The sequence below is a fragment of the Myotis nattereri genome, assembly GCF_964212035.1.
Source record: "Myotis nattereri genome assembly, chromosome: 11".
Classification (NCBI taxonomy): Eukaryota; Metazoa; Chordata; class Mammalia; order Chiroptera; family Vespertilionidae; genus Myotis; species Myotis nattereri.
Genome location: NC_138086.1, coordinates 38,090,530 through 38,112,861, shown reverse-complemented (window position 1 = coordinate 38,112,861; position 22,332 = coordinate 38,090,530). Strand labels below are relative to the sequence as shown.

At 35.0% G+C, this 22,332-nt stretch overlaps 1 protein-coding gene across 3 annotated transcripts in view; it reads left to right on the top strand.

Moving 5' to 3' along the window:
* CACNA2D1 (calcium voltage-gated channel auxiliary subunit alpha2delta 1) overlaps positions 1-22,332 on the top strand; it is a 389,241-nt gene that overhangs the window by 55,589 nt on the left and 311,320 nt on the right. For all 3 annotated transcript variants that reach the window (XM_081102325.1, XM_081102324.1, XM_081102326.1), the window contains exon 2: positions 19,168-19,249. In XM_081102325.1, coding sequence (XP_080958451.1) covers positions 19,168-19,249 — 82 coding nt within the window. The remainder of the gene's footprint in view (positions 1-19,167; positions 19,250-22,332) is intronic.

The window sequence follows — 22,332 nt, the reverse complement described above, 5'->3', positions numbered from 1 at the left end:
TTGTCAACCTTTAGCTGGCAACAGAAGGAGGGCTTCCCAGGGGTAATACAATTTTTTGTTAAATGGCCTTTTTTTCCCCTCTGGGAGGGTTTTCTTTAGAAAAGATAGCCCTGAATAAATTGAGGCTATATTGCTTAAAATCATAGCTTTTTTTGCTTTTTTTTTCTTCTGCTAGATGTATCTAGATATAAGCAAATACACCACCCATTGTATATTTTCTTTTTTAAATAGTATGGTCACATGGATCCTATTTGTATAAAATATAGCTAGACTAATGGGTACATAACTGAGTATAAATACAATTCTTGAAAATAGAATAGGGAGAGATTTATAATAGAAAAGATAGTGTCTGAGGAGCTAAGTATTCTTCTAGCTCAGGAATCATGAGTGTCACAATTTGAAAGCCTTTTTAGCCAGCCTGTAGGCATGTGTTTCATTTCTTATTGGTGTCCATTGGTGGGTTAAGGCCAACGATGATTATGTTTTCCCTGACAACCCATGCTATGTCACAAGCAATGTGATGTGTTTTAATAACACCATGCATTATGTAGGAGGTCCTGGAACAATTAAAAAGTGGGAATTGACAGCACAGACAATTAAGTCCTTAAAAATGAGTTGTAATGGCCGAGGTTTGCTGGTGGCTGACCTTGCTCAATCACCTAGTCCAGTGGTTTGCATCCTTTTTCATCTCATGGCACGCATGAACTAATTACTAAAATTCTGCAGCACACCAAAACATATATTTTTTGCTGATCTGACACAAAAAAAGGTATAATTTTGATTCATTCATACCAGAGAGCTATAGTTGTGTTGGCTGTTGTCATTTTTTTTTCATTTGATAGTCTAAGGGAAAAGAGGTCAGTGCCCCTGACTAAATAGATATTGCATGTTTTAAAAATTCCTGCTGCGCCCTAACTGGTTTGGCTCAGTGGATAGAACTTCGGCCTGCGGACTGAAGGATCCCGGTTTGATTCTGGTCAAGGACATGTACCTTGGTTGCGGGCACATCCCCAGTGGGAGGTGTGCAGGAGGCAGCTGATCAATGTTTCTCTCTCATCGATGTTTCTAACTCTCTGTCCCTCTCCCTTCCTCTCTGTAACAAATCAATAATAATATATATATAATTTTTTTAAAATTCCTGCTGCACACTGACTGCAAACCAGGGACATTGTGTGTAGCATCTGGAGTGTTTTTGTTGACTGTGTGGCTATCCTTAACAAATGAGAAGGATATTAATGTGTTGTCCAAAACTGAATAAGGAGTTGTTGATTGTGCTACCTTAAGTTAGAAACCTCTTTCCTAAAAGAAAAGGAGTTTTGATGGGTTAAGATAGTCTAGTAAAATTTGGCAATTCTAACATCTGGCAAATTCTTTGTTTTGTATTTTCTTGTTCATATTAGTGATCTGTCTGCCTTTAACAACTATACCTTAGGATAGTAAAATACAAGAATGTGTAAAGGAAACTGTAGTTAACCATTCACTGATGTACATTCTTTGCAAGATTTGCTCCAGTCCCCATCTTTAGCAGTATTTACTGTTCTCACCCCAGACAGTGTGGCTCAGTTAGTTGGAGCATACGCCTGTCCACTGAAGGATCAAAGGGTCATGGGTTCGATTCCTGGTCAGGGCATATACCCAGACTGTAGATTAAAATCCCCCATCAGGGCACAGGCCAGAGGCAACTGATGGATATCTCTCTCTCATATAGATGTTTCTCTCTCTTCCTTTGTTTCTCTTTAAAAATCAATAAGAACATATCCTCGGGGGAGGATTAAAAAATATTTACTGTTCTCAAGACTCTTCTCTGTAAACCATATTCTAAATTTGGATAAAATAATTCTCTTTTATATTTTAGGTAATATTAGAAAATAAGAAAAAACTGCTTCCTAACATATGTTGCTATAATTTTATACAGAATGAGATTTTGCCTTATTGAATTTACATTTTTTTTGCACTAGTCCATACTGTAAGTTATTTCTTAGATAACTAATTTATGCATAGCTTTCATGCAATGAGGAATCTCACACTAATTTCCAGAAGATTGAACATTTTTTTGAGGAACAATTACGCTAAAATTACCTAGTAATTTTGGAAATGTTACCATGAAGTTACACAATATCTTAAAGTTTGTACTTTATTTTTTGTGTTAATATTTATTTGCTGTGCTTTCATTCTTGAGAATATTACCTTGGAATAGATGTTATGTGTAAAATAATTCTGTTACTGAGCACACTTTTTGTATTATAAAAATATGTATTAAAGGTTATGTACAAATCTTATAAATTATTAATTTTTCCACTATATAAAATTGAAGATCAGTTAATTTCATTTTTCTAATCATAGGATGCTTATTAAATATAGAAAGAAATACTGATGGGAATTTTAATAAAAGCATGAAAATGACAATTGTACAACATTCCAGGCCTTATAGTCTTGTAATGAAATTACAGATTAAGTATCTCATAGAATTTCATTAGAGTGATGTTATTTGTTATTTATTATTTTTTTGTTAATCCTCACCTGAGGACATTTTTCTCCATTGATTTTTTTTTTTTTTTTTTTTTTAGAAAGAGTGGAAAGGAGGGGGAGAGATACATATAGAGATCATTGATATGAGAGAGACACATGGATTAGTTGCCTCCTGAACGTGTCCTGACCGGTACTGGGATTGAGCCTGCAACCGAGGTGCAAGATGCTATTTTAAAAATATTATCTAGAACTTGTGATTTTCAGTGGCGTTCTATATCAATGGCACACTTATCCCATTGTAAATAACTGTTTCTCCTTGAAAAAATTTAGGCTATAGTTTAGTGATACATTTATTTCTCAACCTTAAGCTTTAGTTCCTAATATTATAAACTTTGTAGAGCAACCACAAAAACTTGGTGAAGATATATTGTGTTTGTGGTACTGTGCTAGGTACTTTATAGATAAGATCTTTTTTTAATCTTTACAAGAACTCTGTGAGTTATATACCATTACTAGCCTAATTTTTAAAATGATAAAGTAACCGTCCCACATCAGTTAGTAAACAGCCAAGCCAAGCAGTCTGGCCCAAGCCCCAAGAACTTGACCTACCTCTCTGCTATTCTGCTAATTAGTAGAGAGATGTTCCAGATCCTGCTAAATGGTAGACTATTTCTATCTAGGAGAGGTGTGACTATGCCTTTAAAAGTTCTATTAGCACTGCATTATAATACATTACAATGCAAAAGATTCAGGCAGATAATAAATATACACAAAATAATCTACAGAGGACATTTACAACCCATCTCTCTGCTCCACTGTCAGCAGTTCTGTGTGTGTCATTCCAGTATTGTTCGCTGTTTATGTAACTCCTGGTGTGAATACTTACAGAATCAAATATTTACTTTTTACATATATATATGGATAAGTGGATACTCTAGGCCAGTGATGGCGAACCTATGGCATGTGTGTCAGAGGTGACACGCGAACTCATTTTTTTGGTTGATTTTTCTTTGTTAAATGGCATTTAAATATATAAAATAAATATCAAAACTATAAATCTTAGTTTTACTATGGTTGCAAATATCAAAAAATTTCTATATGTGACATGGCACCAGAGTTAAGTTAGAGTTTTTCAAAATGCTGACACGCCAAGCTCAAAAGGTTCGCCATCACTGCTCTAGGCATTATTATGGCTTGCTTATTCACTGAAGATCTTGAGACCTTTCCATTAATTATTTGTCTTGTTTTATTTTTTCCCACTTAATTTTTTGACTGCTGCATATCCCATGGAATTGATGTGCCATCAACTATTTAAGGAGTTCTCTTAAATAGTAATATTTAGGTTGATCTTCTTTATTTCCTATTACAAGTAATGTCCCTGTGCACATCTTGGTACACACCACTTTTTGGATCTGTTGGCATGTTTTTATGTGATAAGAGACCTAGAGATAAACAGGGAATCAGCATTTTTCACATTGAAAAATATTTCCTGATTTGCCTTCAAAGAGTGTATATATTTACACATATAATATATGTATACATATAATCATGTATATACATATGTATATACATACACATATAGTGTATAATAGATATATATATACATAATCTTTGAAGGCAAATCAGAAAATGTTATATATTTTTAAATTGTATCTTTATTTTCACATATTATGTTTCTCCTAGTGTTTGTCAGTATTTAATTTTTTGTTGATCTGATGTGTAATGAAATGTTGTGTTTTGTTTGCTTGGTCATTGATGAGGCTTTTTTTTCAATAATTTTAATTATTTTTTCTGATAATTTGGTGTCCTCTGCATATTACTCTATTAGTTGTTTACATTTTTCATAAAGAGCTTGTAAAATCTCATATTGAATTATAGTTTACTAATTCTTCAGTTTATTCTTTTGGATTATGTAGACAATCATATTATCTGCAAATAATAAAAGCTTTTTTCTTTTCTTTCCCAATGTTTATGACTCCTATTTATTTTTCTATCTTAGTATATTAGCTATGAATTCTGTTATAGCATTTTTGTGCTACTGAGAACGTACAATCTTCCCTTTGCGCTTGACTTAAGTGGGATGTTTTAAGTATTTCACCTTTAAGTTTTCTTCCATAAACTGGTAGATAATGTTTAAGTTAAGGAAGCTTATTTCTCTTCCTAAAAACAAAAATTAAACAGTAGTAAAAGTATTTTGGGGTGTATTTATTGAAAAGATTGGGTGATTTTTATCTTTACTTAAAATACTGTATTAAATTACAAGTTAAAAACAATACAATTTGAACATAATACAATATTAACCCTTTAGTATATTCCAGGGATTGTTCTAAATGAATTTTTTGTTTTAATTAATTTTAATTTTACAACCCTTTGAGATGAAGCAACAGTTAAAATGTAGAGGTATTAGGATACTTTAATGTTGAAACATTTATTTCTTCCTGGAATAAATGTTCCTTGATCATGGTGCCTTTTAAAAAGTTTATCTTTGATGTGATTGCTTAGTATTTCATATAGGTTTTTTTTGCTTATGTTTATATTTGGGATCAATTTATATTCTCTTCTTCTGGCTTGTTTTGGTAAGAAAATGTTTGCTTTTTCTAAACTTAATTAATGTATACAGGTTAATTTTATAATCAGAAAATAAATTTTAATGTTATTTAAAACACTGTGCATTAATATTTACTCTGATAAAAGAGTTGTGTAAGTATGGGAGGCAGAGGAAGCTAGAGACAGATGGACCAGGAAGCAGGGCACTACAATAGTCCGTACATTAGACGACAGTTTCTAAAAGCAGTGACACTGCGAATGGAAAGGAGGAAGGAATGGCAAAGAGTTGTTTATCTAATAGAATTAACATTAAGTCATTAAACATTTAATAAATTCTTACTATGTTTCAAGCACTAGTCACTCTTATTGTCGTGAAGCTAAAAGTTAAATGGAGAACTTGACAAGCAAATAAATTGCTACAAAATACAATTGCTTTTTTATATTGTAAGTAAATTATACCATATCCTGGAGTGATTTACCGAAAAGTAAATACTTCAATTTGGCCTTAAATGTAACTGGAAATTTGCCCTGGCTGGTTTTTCTCAGTGGTTAGAGCCCACAGACCTAAGGATTGTGGGTTCAATTCCAGGTCAAGGGCACATACCTTGGTTGCAGATCCTACAGCCCCAGTAGGGGTCTGTGGCGGAGGCAACCAATTGATGTGTCTCTCTCCCTCCCTCTCCTCCCTTTCTCTCCCTCCCCCTCCTCCCTCCCTTCCACTGTCTCTAGAAATCAGTGGAAAAAATATCCTCAGGTTATGTGATGTTAGTAACATCCTATACGTAAATTATTTCAAATTTATGAATATTTATACAGAAGTATTTTAAGATATTATTCTGTAGTGAGAATGATATGATATTAGGATCATTGTTATGTACAGAAAAGGAAGAGAAAATGTTGATAGAAGGTAGGAAAGATTGGAAGTATAGGAGGTATCAGTTTATGGAAACTTCTTTTAAAACATTACATTGTAACTTACTGTGATGTACCTGGGAACTTACTAGGGAGCAAGTTGATAGGCTCTAGCTTCTGTGAACAACAAATTCTTAGGCCTTTAATTTTGTTATTATTGTTCAATAATAGAGAGAATACCAGTCCCTTAGCAACTACTTAGGAAATTGAGGCTAGATCAAAGCATATGTAAAATATGTATAATAACACATTCCTTGGACTTAATAGTCTCTAACCATTTAAAGTACAATAAAATGGTACACTGATTTGTTTAACATCTAAAAATGCAGAAATAGGGCCATTCTATTTCCACTGTAATTTCAGATTCTGCTTTTGACTTTGAATAAGAAATCAGCTATGGTATCATTATTTTCCTGCTTCATAGAACTTAATGAGCTTTTAAAAATAATTTAGCAAATGGCAAAGCCATACAGTGTTAAACAGTAATTTCTGTGTGTTTCCACACAATTTGTGTAGCTGCTTTTCTCTGAAGAATCCAAACATTTACGCTATTATGCCAATACTTCAGCCTTCTAGGGAAACACCTTGGGGTGAAGTTTCTGCACGTGATGAGGGACATTCCCGTAGTCAAAGCAGACTGGCAGTCAATGTCCAGGTAGCAGAGCAAATTGTCAGTGACATAAAGTGTTGGATCAACCTGGTGGAGGCAGACAGTGCCCGAATTGTTACCCTTTGATTACATTGCAGTCGTTGGTGCAATGGCTTCATCCCTGTTGGAATTTCTAATTTTTGCTGTAGTGATGCAATGATCCTGTTATTTCTCTCATTCCAAAATGACCTGAAATAGCTTTATAGGCATTTAGTATGAAAATGCAGACTCTTGGAATGTAAGGTTTTTTTTGCACATGACTTTAAGAGACTTTATGGTGTCTGTGTCAGCCAAGATTATTTTTACCCATTCTTCTCCATTCTATTACTTAATAAAAAAAGAGAAGTTATTGGATGTAAGACCATGCTTTTTCAGTTGAAGCCTTCTTTATCATGCCTTGTGCAAAAATGCAGATATCTCAATTTGACTATTCTCTTTGCTTTCCCCCACAGAGTCATTTATTTATTCAATTAATATTTTATTGCACAACTATTTTATCTCAGTCTTAAGCTAAGTGCTTTTGATATCAGATGAGAAAGGCCTTCGCTTGTGTTGTTTACATTCTAATAGAGTAAAGGGACTGAAAACAAGTAAAAGGCACATCTAATAATTGCAAGGTTGTGAGTGTCTCACAGAAACATTACAGCCTGATGTGAAGGACAGGGGACAACAGGATCAAGTGATCAGTTTAGCTACTGGGGTCAAGATTTAGTCTATGAGGTGATGACATTTGATGTGGAATTAAAAGAATGAGAAGAGATGAAACGACCTGGAGGGAAAACGTGGTAGGCAGAAGAAACAGCAGGCAAAAGCATGCTATTTGATTGATGATGGTGTCAAATTCTGTATAGAGCGGCAAGTTCAAGATCTAAATCTTTGTCTTTTACCCAAAATGTTAGTGAATGCATATGCTCACGTATTGGTGCTGTAGCAATGAGCAGTCTAGGAGGTGGTGGCCTCATGCGGTGTTTACCCTTTAGGTTCATTTCCCTTTTGAGGTTCTGTGTGCTAAAGTTTTTCCGATTCATTGGCTAAAATATCAAGGAATAAAGAAGCTCCTATAGTATCTTCACCACCCAATTCTTATGTCATCCTCTATGTGTAATAGAAAATAACTTGTAGGGTCATGCAAATCAAGCAACATCACTTCAGCCCTTCTTTAGCCTCTCCTTATTATCCACCTAGAACTTATCAAGAGAATGTGAAAGATGGCTGCCTAAGGTTTAGAGGTAGCATATGCTACAGCACTTCAATTTTTAGTGCAATGAAATAATTAAATTGGTGTCTTTCATGGCAATGTTCAAATATAAGAGTATCTAAAATATAGAGATGCACAAATATGAACTCCATTGCTTTGCAGGGAGCCAACCATATGACTGGTATAAACAAATCATTGTTCATTTATTGATCTGTAATTGATCTGTCTGCACAGCAGAAATCAATGCTATTCAAATCCATTGTCCATACTGAAAAAATATATATACTTGATTATAAAAATCAATGAACATTACTTTTCCTAACAATAAGTTGAATATAAACAAAAATTCTTATTAATAAAATAGTCTTGTAAGAGACTTGCCTTCACAATTCTATGTAAAATAGATGAAAGCAGCCATATGTTCTATCATAATTGGGTTAGAGGTTATAACATTTTAGAGTTATAGGACTGTTAACAGTATACCTTAAAAGTTGCAATGATTATTTGAACAATAGTACATAGTGCATTGTTTAAAGTTCTTGGTGATGAGCAGCTTTTTTTTTTAAAGTGTACAAAAGTAAATTTTCATCTGTTTTAAGAGAACCTCCACCTTCATTTTAAAAAAATGTGCATTTACTTTTAGTCTTTTATCTTTTTTTATTCTCCCTACTCTTCCCAACTTTCTCTTGATTTCTTTCTTTCCCATTGGGCCCATTGAATTTCTTTCAATTCCTTCATTTTCATTTTCTTTCATTTAATCTTATCTACAATCAGCTGGCTGTGTCATAAATTCAGGGGAGAGTTGGTTAATCAGGAACATGTTATTTCCCCTGGGTTGCCCAGCTCTGTGTATTCCTCTGGATTTTTCTAATGAAGACGAGAGATATTGTGATGGGCACAATGAGGTCTCTTCCATTAATTCTATTGTCTGCCCATTCATTCCACAAACATCCCCTCTGTCAAATCAGAAGAGAGAACATAGAAAACAAGACCAGCTCAGTTGGAAATTAGAACCCTTTTACCACAATCCTGACGGGTGTTTTCTTCAGGTGAAAAGTATATACACTGCCTAACCTCCTTGAATCATTATTCTTGTGGGCTACTTCCTTGATTCTTAGTTCCAACTTTGCTTTTACACAGTGACTATTGGATCCTCCTTAGATCCACAGTCCAAAGAACCTGGCGTAAGGGCAGACCCTGTCCACTCCTGAACCTAAACCCAAACCCAGGTTGCAGAACTTTGGAGGTATATGGTTGTCAGGTCTCCCCTTGGTCAGAAAATGTTTCTATTAAACGTACATGGTATATTTAGTAATCATTATCACCTAAGTTGCCCTTATTGGCTGATTATTACTTTTTTTTTTTTTAATTGCAGGGAGAAGACAAATTCTCATTGTGCCCTTTGCACAGCTATATTTTTATTCACTTTTTTCATTCTGGTTAAATCTAAGGATAAAGACAAACAAAAATATGGTAGTCAGATGGCTACATCTAAGTCAGCTGCTTCCACTGTAAAATATATACTATTTTTTGCCCTAACCAGTTTGGCTCAGTGGATAGAGTGTCGGCCTGCGGACTAAAGGGTTCCAGGTTCGATTCCGGTCAAGGGCATGTACCTTGGTTGTGGGCACATCCCCAGTAGGGAGCGTGCAGGAGGCAGCTGATCAATGTTTCTCTCTCATCGATATTTCTAATTCTCTGTCCCTATCCCTTCCTCTCTGTAAAAAATCAATAATATATATATATATATATATATATATATATATATATATATATATATATTATGTGTGTTCTTTTGCTAGGTATTAGGAATTGGATATTTCTGAAATATTTATAACTTTACTTTTAAATTCCAAAGGGATAATAATCATTATAAAAATCAAATAATATATAAATGTTTTATAAAATACCTGATTTTAGGTGGTTGTCTAATAATTTATAAGGTAAAATATCCTTAATTTCTTTTGCACTCAGAAGAACTTTCTAACAGTTTCACCTTCCAAATGGGAAAGCTATTCTTTAGGTAATGAATGTCTGTCACAGAAAGTATTGGGGAGAATTGGCATGATAATGCTTCATGGGTAATGAGTAAGGAAGCCTCCACTAAATAGCAGCCTGGACTAGAAGACCAAGTTGTCTTCTGCAGTTTCTAGAACTAAAAATAATGTTTATTAATACCTTTGTTCATCGGAGAAGTAACCTCAGATTCATAGACTACATGTTGAAAGGTGATGTGAATGCCTCTAAAGCTACTATTTCCCTGATGTTATCAAGAGATACGAGAGGCTGATTCGGTGCTTTGGGGAAAATAGATCATGGATAGTTGAAACGATAGTTCTGCAGACAGCAAGAGATGCGCAATGGTTTTTTTATCTTCTATTATTACAGGTGACCTAAAACAGGTTGCGCGTTTTCTATGGATTGCCTTTTGTATTTTCTGCATAGCAATAGGGCGTTCATTCAGCCTCTATTTTACAGAAGGAACATTTTGAGATAGAATATATGGGCTGTCAGGCCTGTGGGAGGCTGCTGAGTCACATATGATTCACAGATCTGGCTTCAGAAATCTTCAGAATTTCTCTTTACAACACAGGGTGGTCTGTTTTAAAACCGCCTGTTGATATCCACATTGGGATGTGCTCTAAATGGAGCACTTAGCAACAGTGACAGAATGACTATTAATGAAAAAAAAATTTAAAGGCTGCAACGATTCCTTCAGAATGCTGATGTGTAATTTATGTTACTGGCTGCTTCATGATTTCTTCATGTTTCATAAAGATGATGAGTTACATGGGCGCTATAGCAGGGCCCTCCAGCCAAAGTACCGTCCCCTTTTCACTAGGGCTCATAAAATGCATCTTACCTATTTCTAAAATGACGGAATGAGATCAGTTTCCTTCTAATTTCAGGAGAATTATTTCAAATGTGGAAGATGTGAACATCAACACAAATGAGCCTTTCTACTAGGAGATTGACCACTGTATTTTAAAGTGTTTATTTCATATTTTATATAAATAATTTAACTTCTAATTATTTAACATCTTGTTATTTGCTTCCTAATAAGAAAAATATGCCTAAGACTTCGATTTTTTAAATTTCTTTTTTGTTTGTAATAGCAAATCAATCATCTGATGTTAGTTATTTAATTATTACTTTATTTTTTAAAAAAGCCTTCTAAGTTACTGTACATACATGATCATGCTTTACAGCATTTTTTAAAAATATATTTTTACTGATTTCAGAGAGGAAGGGAGAGGGGGAGAGATAGAAACATCAGTGATGAGAGAGAATCATGATCGGCTGCCTCCTGCACGCCCCATACTGGGGATCGAGCCCACAACCTGGGCACATGACCTGACCAGGAATCATACCGTGACCTCCTGGTTCATAGGTTGATGCTAGCTGGGATACAGCATTTTTCAAATTTACTGAGAGTAGGACACAGATGCTTCAGTTGGAATTATCTACATAAAGTGCTTTTTTCCCTTTGATATATTTTTCTATTTAATTGCCTAGATTTTCACCTACCTTTCACTTAGAATTCATAAAAGGTCATGATTTTATAAAATTGTTATTGAAACAGCAGCCAATCATGTGAAATCTTGATTCAAATACAAATGTTTGACATTGTTATCAAGAAATTAAAGCTGAGTTCTTTTCCTGTATCCCGTTGACATGTATATAAACCTTTCACCAAAGCTTCACATTCTTCACAAGTACTTATTGGATAGTGCTAAAATTGTAATTTTGTCACCATTTGATAAGCATCAATTTATTTTTAAACACAATTCTCATTGTTAATTTCACTGCATTAATGATTATTTTTTTAAAAAGTTTAGCCTTGTGTTCCTGTTGAGCAGGACAGGAAAGGGTGCTACTGCAATTCCTGTCTGAGAAGCAACCTTTGCCTGGGCTGCTTGGTGCACTCAGACCATGGGGCGGGGGTGAGGGGAGGCACAGGGGCAGTGAATGTGCAGCTCGGGCACAGGGTCAAGGAGAACCACGAGTCCGAGGGGACAAAGAGGCTGAAAGCAATTAAAAGGTAATATATTTTCTGAGCTGTAAGATATTTACTATCTCATTTTTAAAGGTTTCATTTCATCTTTTCGAGAATTCTGTACTTAATACTCAAGGAATAAACGTATCGGAGACAGGCTCTCCTTATAATTTTCCTTTCTAAAGGTCCTTCAGGAAGAGAGTTATTGTTTTTCTAATTTGCAGGTTAATCCATTTGCATCTGCATCGACGGCTTTTTGATTGTTCAATAAACTCTGTTCTGAAACAGCTGTCAGACAAACGACACTGTGGGCTGTCTATACAGGGAGCACCGCAGAAGTGGGGCCAGGCTGTTACATTGGTGCATTTGTTTGTGTATCCGACCCTGCATCAGGAACACAATGAAGGCCAGCTGAAACAGGCATCTTTTCCGTTGATATTTGAAAGATTTAATGTTGCTTTTAGAATATTACATATTTAAAACACATCAGGGCTCACTGTACATCTCACCTGCTACTTTATGTCAAGTGTGTGCATGCTGTGAATGATATGAGGGTCATTTGCCGTGCACCTAAGACTGAGGATATCTTGTTATGCGAATGAAAGGCATACAATTTATGGTTTTGTCATAAAATAAACAGTTCTTATTTGCTTGCTAATATTGATGGGAAAAATTCAATTTGAAGAAAGATTACAGCATCGAAGAAATACGTGCATATTTCCAAAAAGGCCTTTTTAGGGAAGGAAATGTCTGGGTTTTCTCAATTACTTACATTTCTATTTTCTAATTATAACTTACTTTTTTCTCTTGCCATGTAAACATATAAGACCTTTGTAATTGCCATTTGTTCCCTTTACATCAATAGCAGACTTAGAACCCAGCGATATGCTATGCTGTAACATAAAAAAACACACCACAAGACATTCGAAATTTGTGATGAGAGGAGAGTTGAGGATGGCTGTCTGGTGGCTGAATGATGGAAAGCACCAGGCCGTGTTTCAGATCGCCGCATCGATTAGCATTTATTAATGTATGTGCTCTATTGGCTTCTAAAGGCAAATGGTTAACTCTCCCCCTTACTAACTCTGTGACCTCGGGCAAGTCATGTGACTGCTGTAATTCAGTTTCCTCATCTGTGAAGTGGGACTCATAATACTGTCTGCCTCAGTAGATTTTTGGGAGAATTAGTTTGTTCATATAACATGTTTAGAACATCTCCTGGCACAAGGCACTTAAGTAAGTGTTATCTGTTATCTATTGAGCATCCACTTTGTGTTCCGAACTATGCTGGGTCCTCCCAGAATACAGGACTGTAAGCTGTGGTCCGTACACTCGAGGAAATTAAGTATTGTTGGAGAAAAATAATTCTAGCGTCAGACAGTATATCCATATGTGTGACATTTTGTAAGACAGGCAATATATATCTTAAGAATTTAGGGAAAGGAAGCGTTTTTAAGGATTCGAGGTCTTAGATTGTCCAGAAGCAAAAGGACCTAAGGCACAGACTTAAAGGGTGATTTTCAGGAAGTGCAGAGACTTAGAGAGGCAACGGCAGGCTAGTAGGAAACATGACAACGTGACAAAATTGACATGTTGCTGAAACAGTTAAAATGGTTTGGCTCCCGACACTGATCCATGTGGGGAAGTGGATTGGCCATTTAAATCAGAATCTAAACAGAATAAGCGTTATAGTATTTTGCAGTGTTGAAAATATTATGCAAGCTCGGTTAATAATTCCGAGAAGGAAATGAGGAATTTTTTATCACGACATTAAATAACACTTACACACATGAATTAGGCTACAATAAATTTTGTGAACAATCTGCAATGAGTGAAAAAATATAAACATTGAAAGGGAAGACCTTCAATAAAGTGAACGGAGGTTTTGTAATGAGCAATTAGAAATTCAGCTCATGCGGTTCGTAGACGCACCAGCAGCAGATTGTGTGGCCATGTGGGACCCGTCCCCTGGCACCAGGCCACAGAGGGACTGTGCTGGAGGTTGTAACTACCTCTGATGTGGAAGGTAAAAAACAAAGCTCTCAGGCCTCGGGGGATCAAATCCCTGTATGAGAACCATCCCCCTCCGGCTAATCTGTGGAACTACATGAATATCAACCCTGCGTGTATTGCTCATTTGTTGTCTTGGAAGCTGGAAGCCTACGCTGAGGCAAAAGATAGCAACTAAATAAAGAAGCAACGAAAAATGCTTGGATAAAACAAAACTTAATCCAAGATGGCGGAAACGTAGATCTCATAAAGAAGCTTTGTTTTTTTTGTTTGTTTGTTTTTATATGTATTTTATTGATTTTTTAGAGAGAGGAAGGGAGAGGGATAGAGAGTTAGAAACATCGATGAGAGAGAAACATTGATCAGCTGCCTCCTGCACACTCCCTACTGGGGATGTGCCCACAATCAAGGTACATGCCCTTGACCGGAATCGAACCGGGGACCCTTGAGTCCACAGGCTGACGCTCTATCCACTGAGCCAAACTGGTTAGGGCAAAAAGCTTTGTTTTTTGAGAATGATGAGTATGTATATTTGTAAAGTGGATTAAACACACACACACACACACACACACACACACACACACACACCAGCAAAGGCCAACAGAAAATGAAGGCAGAGGAACATGAACAACTTATGAATCTGATTTTAGTGATAAAGCCTTTTTTCCTACTCCTCAAGCATTTTACCTTTACAATGTAATTAGCAAAAATCAGATCCCTTTTAACATTGCTTGCAAGATTGACTCTAGGCAAAAATGGAATACTAAAGCATTTCACAAGTCAAAATAGCTTTCTAAAAACAGTTTATTGAAAATGGCTTAAATTGTTAATAATTTTAAGAACTAACATTTCTGGCATGGCATCCAGCTCACAAACAATCCTAGATTGAATGTAATATCAAGTACTCTTTTACACACACACACACACACACACACACAATTGTATTTCATAATAAAGTTATCCATGTTATAAGAATTGCACAGTTATCAAATAGTGTGTCTAGGTTATCTGAATCTTTGGCTTACTTATACAATTTTTACTCAAATATGGGAACACTGTGGGTGGTTTATTATATAACAAAAATAGGAGCAGTTTGGCATTGGTGGGATATTTATAGCAAGTGGAACACTTGAAATATATGAACTTATTACTTCAAAATTATGAACAAGCTGCTTATATATGAACACAATTGAAATGGTCAGTTGGTTAGAGCTTGTGATATTTATTTTTTCCAAGATCCACAGGCATAGCTATGTGTATTTCCTTGGATTAAAAATAAAATGATTTTTTAAAACAGTGGCATAGGCAGAGCATTGCCTTTGAACAAGGGCTGCAAAGACTTCTCACTCTCCCACTCCTCCGCTAAGCCCTTACTGTAACAGCCTTCTTCCTTTCCCTTTGCTCTTCTCTGTGTCTCCCATTTATTTATTTTTTGGCTCAGGTATCTATGATAATTGCTAGTTGGATAATTCAAGAAGGGTGTCGAAGGAAGATGTCTGCTTTTAATACTCTGTCCTTCCTAATAGCAGTAGATCCAGACACATTCTTCTCTATTTCAGAGGATTTACCACATCGAATATAGGAAGGAAGGACAGTTAGGTAACAATCCTTAGCTATTACTTTGGCTCCATTCTTTCAACAATGAAAATCTCTTTGTAGCATTTAAAACAATTAAATAGATAACTGTGCAGACTTGACACTTTGTACTCCACTGTTATACTTTTCAATAGATTAAATTGGGTATAATTTGTGCTGTTCTGAATTTGCTCTTCCTCAAGTGCATGAAAATGAAATCGATTACCATAATTCTTTTTAAAAAAAAGTTTTCCAAACTAGGTACTACTCTTTTAAAAGCCATTTTACAATCAAATCCAACCTGAAAAGGAACAGTAATTACCTGCCAAATATTTTTCATTAAATTTTCGTGAAAACTTGAATATTTTATATATTTGCTTTTAAATTTGTGCTGTTTCTGTACCATAAAGTGAAGCAGATGATATAAAAGATGATCTTAATTATTTAATAAAATATTTGCTTCAATATTTAAAGATCTCAGTGAATTCTCCAAACTACATTGAGTCTGCAGACATCTTCAAACAGTTGGAAACACTCTGCTAGTCGATTCTGTAATGAGTTATTGTAGAGGCAGAGACAGATTACAAGATAATTTTTTCCTATGACATTCAATATCCACTTGACGGATTTGGAATGATAAGTTATGTACTCTAGAGATTTACTAATTCCTGTAGAGTATTAAGTTGCATTTTGAAAATATGCTACTTGTTGAAAAACAGGGCCTGTTAACAGATGCATGGGTCCAGCAGTTCTTTAGTTCTTTTTTTTTTTTTCTGATGTGGATTATGGGGAGAAGAGGGAATTAGTAAATGAATCACTCAACTTAAATAAATATAATTGTGCTTTAAAAATCAATAATGCAATTTTATTTCAATATATTTTCTGTTTATTCAATAACTACTCATCTGCTTACTATATGCAAAACACTTTAATAAAAATATTGAGGATTCAGTGACAAATAAGTATAAATGTATATCCACCTAATCATGAAAGTATACAGGAAAATAAGCATAAAGCCAATTAAAGTGCTTTGGAGTTTAGTGGATAGAAGAGAATCTTTTTTAGTTTGGCAATTTATCAAAGGTGATATCAGAGCAGTTGTGGAATTTATTCATAATGAAGGCAGAGAATTAATTTCAGGGACAGGCTCACGTAAATAAGAGGATAGAAAGCTAGGTTGGTTAAGTTTTTTAAACTTTAATTTTTGTCAGACATTCTGACCTTCCCTCATGTGAGAGTTACCCCCCCCCCCCCGCTCCACCAAACCCCCCCCCCCCGCTCCACCAACCGCCCATACCTGGAGGGAAAGCAGTGTCCTTATCTCCAAAGATCAGGGACAGATAAAAGATCAGGCATGAACAGCCTTTGTTAAGTTTCCCGCAGTTTACTATGCACAGCTCATACTCTTTGGCCTGTCATATCTTTCCATTCTTTATTAAATCTAGCATAAGGACTCTCAGGTTTAACCATCTCTTTGTGTTTTTATTTCCTTGGGAAGGCTCCCATGTCATGTAAAACTCCTTCTGGAGTGCTAGGTTGGTTTCTTATTACATGAAAAGGCTATGTAATCTCTCTAACTTTCTCCAAAATTTTATAGTATATTCTGGAGACAGTCAATGAAATAGTGCTCAGTGATTATAAATATGTGTTTGACAATTTACCTAGAAATAGAAAGACTGATAATTTGCACATATGTGTATTTTCCCTTGGGTAATATTTTACTTTTATGATGAAAGGAATCTTTGCATATTTCCTAGTCATTATATTCTTCTAACTTCAGGTTTGGGAGTCAGAGTGCTTATGTCTTTTAGGAAAACCAGGCAACATGTCATATCTATAAAAAATGATCCTTGCTCCTATAAAGTGTAATTGATAGCTTGTCAGTGGGGCAAAGAAGACTGGAAGAGTCCTGGATTGCTTTTCAGCCAAAACAGGTTTACCTCAATGAACAATGGCAGTGACAGTACACTCAGGTGTCAAGTTAGAATGAAAGTTTTAGACCATTTAGCATAAGTCAGAATTCAGGCATGAGTTAAGTTGATGTTTTTACATATATACTATTTGTCTCTTGGTTTCCCAGCTAAAGGGATGTATAAGATGTATGACAGTTTTTATTATTTGTCAATGTTGGGAATTATACTTGAGAAGAGATGATTCATTTTCCGTGGGTTTTAGGACTTGCTCAGTAACTGCTTGGAGAAACGAGGTTGTCTGATCTGAATTAGAAAATGGTGTCAATATTCTTTGCTCCTACCAGTTTCCTACTGTAACCTATTGTTTTAAATGTTAAGATGGGAACAAATATATTTATCTAATAGTAGTAATAAGAATATTAGTTAGTATTTATAATATGTTTCAAATATATGCACCAGCTCATAAGCAGCACAAAGTCTAATATTAGAATAACATGGTTATGCATCATTCATTTTAATGAATCTATAAATTTCTCTCTACTTTGTACTCTCCTCCCATTTATTTATTTATTTTTGTTTCTTGATATTGATTTATCTTCTTTGTATCAATTTCATACAGCATGGTTCAATAAATATTCTTTCTTATTTTCATTTGTGTTAAAGTATCCCTAGCATTTATGCATTTCATTTGCTAACTAATTTGTTGCACATGTAATCAAGCCTCTGCGTTTTCCTCTAAGGCAGTGGTTGGCAAACTCATTAGTCAACGGAGCCAAATATCAACAGTACAGCGATTGAAATTTCTTTTGAGAGCCAAATTTTTTAAACTTAAACTATATAGGTAGATACATTGTTATTAACTTAATTAGGGTACCCCTAAGGCTTAGGAAGAGCCACACTCAAGGGGCCAAAGAGCCGCATGTGGCTCTCGAGCCGCAGTTTGCCGACCACAGCTCTGAGGCATTTCATTCTTTTTATGACTGACTTTCAAGTTTTGCTTCTTCCCCTTCCGTTTATCAGCTCATTATTCTTTTATGTGTTCTCCTACACCTCATTTAAATCCCTTTTTCATGTTATACTTCTTTCCATGCTTAATTTCTTATTCTGTCACACTTAAATTTATTTGAAAAAAATGGCTGCCTTATAGTACTATTGAAACTCTTACTTATCTGAAGAAAAGAAGATTAATATGGTTAAATACCCATGATCCCAGCACTTATGAAATATAAAGTTCACTTTCCTTTATAAAATAACATGTTATAAAACATTTATTGTTAATAAAATTTAAAGAAGTGGGGTAAATAAGATACTTATAATGGCATAGGACTATTTATCATATGACCTCAGGAAAAGAAAAGATCGATAAAGTTTACATAGCATGCTTTCAACCATGTGAGGTAATTTAAAAAGACTGAATGGGAATACATGAAATGTTAGGAGTGGTTATCACTGGGTAATTAAATTAGGAGACATTTAAAATATTTCTCACTTTGTGCATTTTAAAAAATGTTCTATACTTAGCACACCCTTAGTATTATATCCAGAAGACTTGTGAGCTAAAGAATAAGGCTTAGTTTAGAATATTCTATTCCCTAATTTTAAATGGAATTTTCATAAAAATTAAGCAAATTTATCCACATATTGGACATGACAATCATGTCATTTTTCTTTCTTTTATCTGGGGGTATTTCAGCATTCTAAGAGGCTTTACAGTAAAGTTTTATTGGCTTTATAATTTGTAGATAGGATGGGAGGGTGGACATAATGAGAGCTGGGAGGGAGAAGAAAGATTTAAAGGTACTTTAGTGAATTATCTGCATCATGACTGTTACGTGGCTGTCTGTGGCCTTCATTTGCCAGAGACATGACAGAATATTTTCTTCTCTGATTTCTGCAGGATCAAGTCGTGGGTGGATAAGATGCAAGAAGACCTTGTCACACTGGCAAAAACAGCAAGTGGAGTCAACCAGCTGGTTGATGTGAGTAGGACCCAAATAGATTCAATCTTTTCTTTAACTTGAATGCAGTCCTAGCTTCTAGGAAGCTGTTTTTCTATATCATAAAGAAGTTGTTTTTTGTGTGTGGATCTGATGGTGAAATTCTGGAAGAGACCCTTGGTATTGCTTGGTATTGTGAGAAAGAAACATCATACCTACCTAACAATTGATAATGCTTTCTCACCACACACACTTTACAGTTTAAAAACAGCCCTCACATACACGAATCCATGTGTTACCTAGACTCCCCTAAAGTTTAAATTGGGATGTTACCTTTTTATTCTCCAGGCTATATTGTATAATCTGCCACATAGTGGAGGCTTTAAGTACTGTGATGGATTCCTTTGAATGTCCTCAGTGGGAACACTTCTTCATTTTTTAATGGTAGATTTTATTTTTAAAGAGAGTTGAAAAGTGTTCACAGCCATGTCTGGAGACTAGAGTGCGTCACTGATATGGGGAGTAAAGATTTTGGTGTAAGAAAAAGAGTCACTGTAAAATATGGTTTTTCTTAGGATTTATGCAATGATTATGAAAGCCACTATTAAATGATTTTTAAAGGTAATAATATTATATAAATATTTATGTATCATCTTAGAAAGGTTATTTTTCTTGGGTAAGAACATTTATGTTGTAGGTTTTGTATTTATTAAACATTAAATGTTATTGCTTGAGTGTCTCACTTCTATTTCAAGGTCAGTAATGTAACAATTTGAAAGTATTTTCGTCTTGTGTTCTTAGTGATGCAATGAGGCCTTTTATTTTCCAAAAGTGAGATGAAATGTATTAAAGCAGACTTATCTGTATGATACATGAACACTTATGATGTGGATATTTATGTGTGAATTCTTCTTTCTAGAGAAAATGGAATGTATGGTTGTTTACCATATATATTAATAGAAATTCATAAAGGAACCTTATTAATTAAGCAGATACTTAAAAAAAATTATTCCAGAAACTGTGTACAAAACAATCATAGGTTTCCATCTAAGAGTATGTTGCGCAAACTTAAATATTTGTGAGATGAAGATATTTGGAAATGAAAAATGTTCCTTGGGAATAACAATGATCAAATTTAGTTTAGTCAACACGTATGTCCCAGGTCCTGTGCAGGCTACAAGGGTTGACAGAGAACAGTTCCTTTCCCCAGAGATCTGCCGCTCTGCTAATCTTCTATGTGGGCCCGAAGATGGCTGGAAGTTTCTGGTAGCTGGTGCTGGAGATCTTCAATGACTTATCGTGGTGAAATATGTAAGAACATGAGCGTGTGCAAGCTAATACGTGAGCCTCTGTGAAAGTGATGGAGTTTGTGGGATGAGAAAAAAAAAGAGATGCGAATTAACAGGTTCTGGTTCGAAGCTATATGAATCTTTTTATTGACAGATTGAGATTAAAAATAACTGCTCCTGGGAGCGCTCCTTCACTCCTCCCATGCTTCTGCAGCCTCAGAAACCACTTTCTTGGCTGACCTCATTTTTACTTTCCGTGTAAATATGTGAACCTTCTCTCACTGAAGCTGCTTTTGCAGGGAATCATTATGCAACCAAAAAAGTCTCACCTGATTTCCACTATGATTTCGCGAAGTGTAGCTGACTGAGAAGAGTGTAAAATTGTTAAATGAATAAATGGCTTTGTCTGAATATGGATAACAAAATAGAATGGAGAGGATGGAAGAAAATTCCCACACTTTTTCTGTTTATGAGGCACATACATAACTACAGTGACAGAAAAAATACAATTAAATAATTTGTTTTATTATATGTAACAAATGAGGGGAGAGAGAATTGATTATTGGGAAATAATTTTAGGATTAGGTCACATGAAGAGCGTCATTTTGCATAGATAAATGATCCATATGCCTCTGTGCTTTTGCCTGGAGAGAAGGTTCATGTGCGGGCTTTTGACTGTGGAAATTTAAAGCAGAGACTGGCTGAAGGATGCTATAGTGGATAGTGGACTTTGAGCTGAGATTGGGTGTATTGGATACAGGGCGAGGACCAAAAGTTGAATAAATGGAGGGATTTAACAGGTTCCTGGATTGAAATTCAATATTATGGAAATGATGATTCTTCCAAAAGTATTTAATGTAATTATTTTTACTGGTTTTGCAGGATAGAACTACCATTTTACCTGAATACTCATATGTAATTGTAATGAGGCAACTTAGCTAAAATAAGTCATCTTTACAATTTAATGAAAATTAAAGTTATTTGCCTAACTTCTGTTAAAGATACAGCATGAATAAGCTTAAGTAGTGCTATGTCTTAATGAATTATTCCACTATCTAATCATTTATTAGAAGACAACATGTCCATTAATTGCGTATGCTCAGAAGCAAAGTAGATGAAGTAATTGAGGGAAGAAAAGAAATAAAATTAGGGAAAAGAGACAGTAATATGTTATAATTTTGCTTAGTGAATTTAATATATTAGAACCTTTCAAATACAACTGAAGGACTTCATTTGGTTTTCATTAGTTCAAGAACTGCACTCAGCCCTTTGCATATGGCATCTTATTAATTCTCAGGACAACCTTGTAAAGTGAACATCATCATCTGTAATATGCATGAAGCATTTGCAATGTTAAATTTTGGTTCTAGGCCACACAGCTACTAAATTGAATGTACTAGTAACTCCAAAATTTTAAAAAATATATATTGTTATGTTTTAGAGCAGTGATGGCAAACCTATGACACGCGTGTCAGAGGTGACACGCGAACTCATTTTTTGGTTGATTTTTCTTGGTTAAATGGCATTTAAATATATAAAATAAATATCAAAAATATAAGTCTTTGTTTTACTATGGTTGCAAGTATCAAAAAATTTCTATATGTGACACGGCACCAGAGTTAAGCTAGGGTATTTCAAAATGCTGACACGCCAAGCTCAAAAGGTTCGCCATCACTGCCTTAGACCAAGCTGTCAAACTCGCGGCCCATGGGCCACATGCCTTGTTTATTTGGCCCGTGTTAGCCTTTGAGTTTGACATGCTTGCTTTAGACTATAAGTTAATATTTTACCTTTTTATATTGCTTCTTGTACACTGAGTGGCCAGATTATTATGAC